We start from the raw sequence: 9939 nt of genomic DNA, 5'->3' as shown, positions 1-9939 counted from the left end.
TCTTCTTGCCAACGTCCTCCCGTCCCTCTGCGGGTACAGTTGGCACTTGCCTTCAGGTGGAAAGGCAGGGTCTCTGGAGTGGATGGGGGTTGGGGTATCCTGTGAAGGGTCCCCCACCTCTAGGAGCAGCCTGCTTGGGGTACTGCCTGCCCCACCCTTTGTTTAGGGGCAGACTGTTCTGGAAGGCCACAACTTCTGGAGACAGTGAGAGACTGTTTTTGTTTTTTCTGCAGGTTAGTGGTATATTGCTTCATTCGCAGTTACTGTGGGCCTCTAAATTCTCCCAGAAAAGTCCCTGCAAATCCCACCAAATAACTCAGCGGGAGATGTTTGGTGGCATGGGTCTGAGGTAAATCTAAGTTTCATAAAAAGAAAAAAGGAGATCCTATATACATTTAGTATGTGCGTCCAGATCTAGTATATGTATATAGATGCATAAATATATATATATATACACACACCTACAGACACATACATACATACATATGTGTGTATATGCACACATATATATATACACACATATCTATGTATGTGGAGAGAATGTCGAGAGAATAATTTTCCAGTGACGATATGCGGGCGAAGCCATAACATTTTGCCACACTCTTAGGAAACACTCTAGTTGGGGCTGCCCCTGCTCCTGCACTCCTCTGGGCCTCTGTTTACACACACAAGGCCTGTGCGATTCACAGGGCTGGATGTGAGCGACGGCTGGCGCCTGGGCCTCAGCTCTGCACAGACACTCTTCCGGGCTGACCTTCTGGTCCCTGCTCGACCAGGCCAGGAGCACTGGGAAGGACGTGGAAGTCACAGAGGCCACCCTCGGTGTGCCACAGTGGCCAGGGCAGTGCCGCCCCATCCTGAGGTCACATGGTACCTGACTTGTCTGCTGAGCTGTTGGGGAACATCTTCTCGGTCGGCGTCACAGCTGGGCTGCCCACACCCGAGCTGCTGCTGCTGCTGGATCGATGCTGGACCACGGGCCGCACGGGCCGCATGGGGGGTGGGCGCAGCTGGGCGCCTGCGAGGCGGGCGGACAGGGCTGGCTTGAAGGTGGTCATCATCTCCGTGGAGGAGCTGCTGCTGCGGCGCATGGCGGCATCAGGGTCTCGGATGACGATGGTGTGCAGGGGACTGGCGGGCTCCGAGCTGATGGGGCCTGGCGGGTTCTTCAGGGGCTCCAGGGTGTCCAGCACCACATCTGGCGCCTGCTTGACTGTGTTCTGCCTCTCGAGTTCCCGCAACTCGTGCAGAGCTGTGCTCATGGTCTTCTCGATGTCCTGGGGACAAAGAGAGCTCTGGTCAGCACCGAGTCTGGAGGCCTGGGGTCCAATCCTTCCTCGGCAGCTTGTAGGCTTCTGAGGGAGGTTTCCCCGGGCGCCTGGTGGCTGGGATGGAGATTAAATCCCTAGGGTGTCCTATGACCAACTGGGGGCGCCCACGTGGTTATGACCTGCACAACGTGTGCACAGGAAGCAGTCCTAACCTTCAGATGACTGGTTAAGAAGGCACGCTCTGGAGTCAGACAGACATGGGCTCAAATTCTGGCTCTGCCACTTCCTTGCTATGTGACTTGAGCAAGCTCCTTGGGCAAGTTACCTCTCTGAGCCTCAGAATCCTCATCTGTAAATGACAGATTGTTACAATACAGACCCCAGGGGCTTGATGAGTGATATATAACTACTGAGAGGTTATATATCACAATGTTTACCCCAAAATGATGGGATTGTTACTCTCTTCTCTGTATTATAATCAGAAATTTTTGTTTTTTGAAAAAACGGAAGTCTTAAAAAGCAACAAAAATCCTTTCCTGCCTACATAATTCCTGGGGAAGATGTACTATTCAAACTCATCAGAATGAGAGTGCTTTGAAAGACAGAGATTACGCCATGCCCAGGACCTGCTGGTGAGCAGAGGGGCTGCCCTGTCAGCCTGGGGCTCACCTTCCCGGATTCCCAAGGCCTCCATTCCCCTCGAGCCAGAAGGGGGCGCTGGAGGTGGAAGTCAGTGTTTAACCCAGGAGCCTTTGGCTAACCCAGGACACTGGGCTGGGAATTTTGAGCAAAGACTCCTCTGCCACTTCTAAGTCTCAGTCTTTGTACCATACTTCATTCATCTGTTGGAAGCCCACATGTTTACGGTGAAGATGGAATGAGATAATGGATATGATGAAGCTTTGTAAACCGCCAGACAATGGTTTTTAAAGTCCCATTAGCCAGAGTCCATGCTTCAGATAGGGCTTTACAGGGTTACCGCCACATCAAAAGATGCAAGAGGAGCTGCTCAGGCTGAGCTGGGCCAGAGCCCAATGGGCTTGGCCACTGAGGGGACAATTAGCGATACTGCTTAAGACCATTGTTGGAAGGTCTGTGCACAATCTCAGTAACTGATGACTATTAAGACACCCTGCTCTTCCACCCTGAGGCAAATCCGGAAAAATCTACATGTCTGGTCTGACTGATGGGGTTGGAGTTCTGGCCATCCCTCTACCCAATTCTTCTTTTACCTCCTCTCCTCCCCCTGTCCAAAGGAAGCTTCCTGCCTGCCCATGACAGGCTCCAATCTGGCCACAGTCAGGGTCCTAGCCTATCCTTTTTGCTTCAAGAGGCTTGGTAATTAGCTAATGGCTAATTAGCTAATATTAACATAAAGCTAGTATTAGCTTTTCTGATTCCCCATGACATTTTATCCTTTGCCCCATAACACTGGCTACTTGAAGAAGGGGACTTTTGTGCCTTTATCCAAAAGGATTAGCTGTGGGGGAGTTTCTGCATAATGGGAGAGATGGTGATCCTTTCTCCATTTTTGCTATATCCCAACCCTGCAGTGGTAAAGCCTGCTTTCCACACCCCACTCTGCTTAAATTAAGCTCCTCTATTGACATCACTTCTCGCTTTGTTTGCTCTACTCTAGCATGAGCTGAAAGGTAAAACTTTAATAAATAAAGAGCAATGGTCCATTCCACCACCATCCCCACCATCCCCACCACTCTTCCCTGGGCAGAGTGGGAGCCAAAGGACAGAAAGCTCAGAGAAAGATCAGGTGAGTAGTTTAGGCACAAGCCTTGCATTAGTCTAAGAGCTGAGGCCATAATCTCTAGAGTGGAGCTGCAGAGGCGTTGGGAGAGGACAGATAGCAGGGGGTGGCGGGGGGGGAGTGAGAACTTTTCACCTCCTCCCAGCTTAAAACTTCCCACTTTGGATGGCAGAAGTTTCCCAACCTCTTCACTGGGTTCAAATCTAAGTCCTAAAGGACATTTTTCAAGCCAGAGTATGTTGGGTAACTCCATCAACTACTTGGGATGTCCTGGCCACAGCTCCCCTTTATAGCCTAAAAGTCAGCGCCCATTAGAGCCAGTGCTTGGCAGGCTGGAGGCCAGCCAGTGTCCCCTTTCGGCTATTTACGTATTGTCTACCATGCATTCCTATTTTACCTCTGTCACAAAAGGCGCTCTTGAATGGCAACTATCAAATTAGAGAGTGTGTAGCTATGTTTGCAAACGGAAAACACATGCAGCGTTCCCCAAGTGTATTTTTTAGGCTGGTCTTATAAATGCTCTGTGAATAAAATTCAAAGACGTCTGGGTGAGGGGATGTGCCCTGTTCTCTTTCTTGGAGATTCACATATTTAAAGGTTCTAAAAAGTCTTGCAGACGAGCCGTTCAACTTTGTCAAGCAGTGTTCCCCAAACTTTGTTGACCACAAAACACTTTTATTCCCCCATTAACGTCCTGTGGAATTAGTCCGCTATGGGAGCTACTTTTGGAAACACTGACCTAGACTGCATTTGCTCCTTTATGTAAAGGGCGCTGGGCCAGGCCTCGGGGAGCCCATGGCCTACCATGGGCCTTGGTAGAACTTCTACATGATGGTGGATGCTAGGTGATGTTCCCCAAGAGCACAGCCTTCAAAAATGGGGGGGGCAATAGGTTGCCTGGCTTCTCTGAGCCAAGGTGCTGATCTTCTGGGATCCCTCGGGTGTGGGCATCAGGACATAGTCAAGCTAGACCCTGCAGGTATGAACAAGAGTCCTAGTTGTTGGGTGAGCTGTTCATCCAAATTTTTAAAAACTTAAGATTAAAATAAAAAAACAACAACCCTTAGTACTTTGGGAGAGCCTGGAACATTCTTTCCTTACAGCTTCAGCTATTTAGATACCTATCCCTTGTATCTCAGGTCATATCCTCCCCAGGCAAGTCTCTCCCTGCCTAGGAGCAACCCCCATATTGTAAGCTCTCAAAATACCATGTACCACTCTTTTAAAGCACCTGACCCAACGGTCACGTCACTGCTGTGTGTGTTATTGATGTCTCTGTCTTGGCTAAACTGTAAGCTCCCCGTGGGCAGAACCTGGATCCATTTTAGGTCATCATTGTTCTCTCACTGCCTAGCACAATGATTTTCACACAATAGATGAGCAATCAATATTCGTCAATGAATGAAATGAATGCATGAACAGATGAATGAATGAATGAATGAATGAATGAATGAATGAATGAATGACTCAATCATGCCATCTTGTGGGGGACACTTGCCATTACTACATCCCCATTACCCAGCCTACACCCAGGGCAGGAATCCTCAGCCCTGGAGACTGGGGGTTTTCAGTCTTTATAGGATCCCTAGCCAGCAGCGGCACCCATCCAGCTTCTATGCCCAGGGGGAGGCCAGCAAGCAAACCGGAAGCCAGCTCGCTCTCTTCCCTGTGTTCTGGCTTAGTCTTGAGCCTGGCACGAAGGGCAAAGTGGCTCTCCAGTCCTCAGGTGCCCACCCTGCGGCCCCTCTGGGGGTTCTCGGCCAGCCCAGCCTGCCTTCCCTTTGGCCCTTACTTCTGCCAGGGCCTCAGCCTCCAGGGACTTGTGGTCGCCCAGGCTGCTGTGCCTGGTGGAGCCGCACGTCGACCGCATTGAGTGCCCTTCCGAGAGCGCTTTCTTGTCAGGGTAGTTGATGCTGCCGGCGCTCCCGAACGTCGCCATCCTCCGCTTCTCAGGGCTCTCGATCCTGCCCCGGGTGAGGGGGATTTTGTGGGGGCTGCTGGGGCAGGCGGCAGCCCGGGGCGGCGTGTCTATGCTGGGGCCCAGGCCCCGGGGCGGACTGTGCGAGTCGCCCCCGCTTCGGCGCCTGGGGATGGCTGCTCCATCGGATCGTAACCGCACTCTGCAAAGGAGCCAGGGGGCGGGGGTATGGGGCAGAGGTCAACCCTGGCAAGTCTCAGAATGGGTCAGCCAACCCCCAGGCCACACATTACACACTAGTCTAGGGAGTGGTATAGTAAAGCCTCCTTCAGCCAGACTCCGCAATGCCACAATGAAAACACTGGCTGAGCACGGTCCTCAGCGGCAGGGGGCAGACTTAATCCACACAAACGGAAGAATCAGAGCATTCTGCTTCCACGCTGCAGAGGTGCTGCTGGTGGTAATTACATAATGAATCTTGGCTATGTGTTAAGTAAGGCCAGGAGGATGGCAACCTGGGAATGCTTTGGTGATGGTTAGTTGGGTTCTTAAGTGGTTCAGACATTTCCATGATGTCAAAGGGCTTCTAATTGGTCTGAAGCATTGAGGCTTGACTGTACCAAAAGTTACCAGCTCCCTGCAAGCACCGGAGGGAACTGAATACATTCCAATATTGTTACCAACTGCAATCTCCCCAGCAAAGATCTACTTCTATGAGGCTTTTCTTGGGAAAATAGTCATTCAAGAGGGAAAAGTGCATTGTTGACCATGCATGCCTTCCATGTGTTTGGACACCTTTCACCCCTTAGAGAGGTGCTGGTGGAGTGAAAACGGAACTAGCGAGTCTTTCAGGAGGGTGAGTCCTTATCCTCTCTGTCACAGACCTTCCTGTGTCCTCTTTCAGACCCATTTTATTAATGATAAATGGGCATAATAGTCCTTGTCCACCTAGCAAGGAGGTTCAGTGGGTGTGAAAGCATTTTGAAGATAAAATGTTCTACCCACAGGAGATTTAGCTACATCCTTTGGAGGCCACCAAAGATTCTAAGACACTGGTGAGGGGAGAGAAGTCCGCAAGTAGCAAGGGGGTAGGGAGCAAGGACAGAGTGTGGAATGGATTGTGACCAGGGGACCAGGTTCAATCGGGTCAGCAGCACTTTAGAATGCCACCAGCCAAGCTAAGCACCGCCTGTGGGTACCCCAACAGGACCAAAGCAGAGGTGTTGCAGAGTAAGAGGTATTGAGAAAGAAAGAAGAAGGAGAAAGTAGATGAGGGAGGGGAAAGGGAGAGGAAAATCGAAGCAGGAAAAGATATGCCCTCCCCCCAAGTCAAGGGACCATGACTTTGTCATCTACCTGCCCCAGCCTTCCTCCCCTCCTAATCTATCATCTATCACAGTGACCCGAACTGTTCGCTGAACTAAATAGAACACGGAAAGAGGCATTGGGACTTCTGAAATAAATTCATAAACGTATGCTCCTATTATGACTGATTTTTTTTTTTGGCTCTATCTCCAAGTACCCATATGTGTGGGTGGATTCCATGACCTCGCCACCAAGAAAATGAAGAATATGGCATTTTGAGAATCTGATTAAGAAAGCAGTGAGAAACTGTCAGCCTCTTTTCCTTTTCTTTTCTTCTCTTTTCCTTATTTTTTTTTTTTTTAAACAACCACATACTTTGGGCTATACTTGTACGCAGAATAAGGAGCACAGCTCCTTGCCTGGCAGAAAGGTCATGTGACACAGCCCAGCCCACACATGGGGAGTGAAGAAATTGGCAAATGTGCTCCCACCAGATAAGTGGGTGGAGTTAAGTGTCAATTTCCCCCACATCTGAGGGGGTGTAAGTTTTCTGTTTATATAGCACACTTCAGAGAGTATATGAGCTTTAAATTTTTAAATATAACAACTTTAGTCTTCCACAGAAAGTGGAAGAGGTGCAAGAACTAAAGAGAAGTTGGAGAAATACTTGCCAATTTGAAACCCTCTCTCCCCATTTATTATTTTAAATAAAAAGCACTGATTTGCCAATATACATCTTTCCTCCTCCTTCTCCATATCCCCTCCCCACCCCAAGCTGGATCGTTACACACCTGGCATTCTTGGCCCAGGTCCAGCCAGCCCACCAGACGTGCCCAGTATCACATCATATGGGGAACAAGGGGCGATGACCGCCTACTTCTCTCCCTCCTGCCCCCTTGATTCTCCCAAATCAGACATGAATGGGCATAGCACTCGCAGGAAAAACTGAATCCTCATTTCCTACCGGCCCATCACCCCACCAAAGCCGTAATCCGAGATGTGCTCCGTGGGGGACTGGAGGTCGTTTTTGGAGGAGGCCTTGTCATCCAGCAGCGGCCCACTGCTGGCCTCGCTATCCGCCTTTTGGCTCAGGCTGTCCGAGAAGGCATCATCCCTGGGGAAAAGGACAGATGTGAATTGGCAGTGCTTCGCTCCAGAGGACCCAGGATGTGCAGGGCTCCTTGAGACCTGCCTGAGGGGCTGGCTCAACACACACCTCAGGGCTCATTTATACCCAAAGCTCAGAGTGAGCCACTTCCCGCCATGCTTTTACCACCACACGGCCACACTTCTAAGTCAGTTTCATCAGCAAGACTTCCTCCTCTGCCGCCCCGCCCCATGCCTACCTTCACCTCTCCCCTCCTTGCTCCAGCAAGGACAAGCTAAATGCTGGAGGGCGTGTTGGAGAAATGGGGGCAGGAGCCTACAAGCTGGGCACTGAGTGCTGAGTCATGTGTCTCCAGGAGAAGCAGTTCAGGGCTAAGCAAGGGAGGAAGAAGATGCCGCCATCCTTCACCTCCCCACCCAGGGCTTGGGACAACTGTGAGGTGGCTCAAGCTTGTGGGGGTGCCTATGAGCCTCCTTCCACTGCCCTCTCCCTTCCAGTGCCCTGTTCCTCCTGCCCACACAGGCCTAGGGACATCAGAGTACCAAGGGCCCTCCACTGTGGCACTCATCTTTGGGTTTGCCTCTTCCAGACATTTCTCTGGCTTCAGACAATCCTCTCTTCCATCAAAACTTATGTTTTTGGCCCCCTTCACTTGAGGTCTAGCTTGGTGGCTGCTTTCTCAAGAAATCAGTTCCACCTGAGCCTGACAGGTACTCAGAGGTAGTGTGTATACAGGAACCTTCAATGGCTTTCAAGGAATGGAAGGTGTAGACTTTCTGGGCCTTCTAGTAGGGCTAGTATTTGGGATCTAGGGGTTTTTCTAATGCCTAAAATTGTTTAAAAGAAAATAGATACAGAGAATAGATTGGTGGTTGCCAGAAGCAGGCGGTGGTGGGTAGGCAAAACAGGTAAAGGTGGTCAAAAGGTAGAAACTTCCACTTATAAAATAAATAAATCACAGGGATATAAATAAAGTACAGCATGGTGATGATACCGTGTTTCCCTGAAAATAAGACCGGTCTTATATTAAGTTTTGCTCCAAAAGATGCATTAGGGCTTACTATGTTTAGGGGATGTCATCCTGAAAAATCATGCTAGGGCTTCTTTTCTGGTTAGGTCTTATTTTCTGGGGAAACACGGTAGTTAATACTGTATTGCATATTTGAAAGTTGCTAAGAACGTAGGTCTTAAAAGTTCTCACCATACAAAAAAATTGTCACTATGTGTGGTGGTGGATGTTAACTAGACTTATTATAGTAATCATTTTGCAATATATAAAAATATCAAATCATTATGTTGTATACCTGAAACTAATATAATATTATATGTCAGTTATATCTCAATAAAAAATAGTACCCTATTAACTTGAAACGAGGGGATGATTGTTTCTGCCCCCTGAGAGAGCCACCTTGGGGGGGGGGGAGCAGTGGAATACTGGGCAGTTAAGGGAGTGGTGGGCTAGCCACTGGCTACAGGGAAGACCAGGAAGGTGGAAGTGTGTGGCAAGATCCCTGCATACTGAGACACTGAGAACCATGGCGGGTGATGAATGCCCTGGAGGCTGCCGAGTGGGTCAGGATGGTGGGCCAAGGGCACCAAACGCTGTCTCTGGGTACTCTGAAGCATGAGCAATTTGCTTATTTGTTCAGAGGATCACCATAAAGGGGACGTTAGAAATAATCCATCCTTACAGAAGACCAAGGCTATGACATCAGGGAGAGCATACCCTTGGCATATAACCCTTGGTATATTCCTGTACCCATTCTAGACATCACTAATTGATTACCGCATTCTTCAGCGCCCACTCACATGTCTTGTACGACTATGTACTGATGTGGAATGAGTCCATCCACGCCGTTGTGACGACCCTCCCACCAGTCCTCTGAGGCGCGATGGTACAACAGCAGTGAGGCCCCCTTCTTGAAGGACAGCTCACGCGGAGAGCGCCCCACATAGTCAAATTTGGCGATGGCCTCGATCTGTTCCACTTCTAGAAGGAAAGTAAGAAGGAGCATCCATAAGGTCAGCAGAAGGGCAAGCCAGGCGCCTTGCCCAGATGGCCCGGGCTTCTATGGGGCAGCCAGAAAGCAAGCCTAGTGAGAAGAGTATGGACTGGGGTTCATGACACTGGAGTTCTAGGCGCACATCTGCTCCCCCATGCTGTGACCTCAGGCAGATGATCTAACTTCTCAAAATAGAGAGTGGGGGCTGACATATCACATCCTTATTGTCCACTGTGCTTTTTGTTCTCCACTTTTTAAACTTATTAAAACAATATTATAAGAAATTTATTTTTGTTCTACCCCTAAATACAAGTTCTGTTTCCATTTTTCCATGAACCGTTTCCCTCTTTGTCCACTTGCAATACTTTTAGTGGTTCTTACCTTTTCAGAAGTCAAATAGATGGTGTATGTGGACTCCCATCTACGCAAAATGATGTACACAATGTCTAGGGGTCCCCGGAACTCCTTAAGGTTTCCTCAGAGCTCACTGTTGTGGACTAAACTGTGTCCCCCAAAATCCGTATGTTGAAGCCACAACCCCTAACGTGATAGTATTTGGCGATAGGACTTTT

General features: G+C 49.4%; 1 protein-coding gene across 5 annotated transcripts in view; it reads right to left on the bottom strand.

Moving 5' to 3' along the window:
• Positions 1-215: 215 nt before the first annotated feature.
• Positions 216-9939, bottom strand: part of SRGAP3 (SLIT-ROBO Rho GTPase activating protein 3) — a 234268-nt gene continuing 224544 nt past the window's right edge. For 4 of the 5 annotated variants that reach the window (XM_019748291.3, XM_019748293.3, XM_019748294.3 and 1 more), the window contains 4 exons: positions 9174-9354; positions 7221-7370; positions 4826-5153; positions 216-1277 (listed from right to left, as the gene is read on the bottom strand). In XM_019748291.3, coding sequence (XP_019603850.2) covers positions 864-1277; positions 4826-5153; positions 7221-7370; positions 9174-9354 — 1073 coding nt within the window. In that variant the 3' untranslated portion in view covers positions 216-863. The remainder of the gene's footprint in view (positions 1278-4825; positions 5154-7220; positions 7371-9173; positions 9355-9939) is intronic. The other variant, XM_019748295.3, reaches the window with a different exon arrangement.

This window comes from Rhinolophus sinicus, chromosome 5 (assembly GCF_057876585.1).
Source record: "Rhinolophus sinicus isolate RSI-liver-muscle chromosome 5, RSI-T2T, whole genome shotgun sequence".
In the NCBI taxonomy this organism is placed as follows: domain Eukaryota; kingdom Metazoa; phylum Chordata; class Mammalia; order Chiroptera; family Rhinolophidae; genus Rhinolophus; species Rhinolophus sinicus.
Note: the sequence above shows the minus strand (reverse complement) of the source record. Positions and strands in the feature narration are given on the sequence as shown.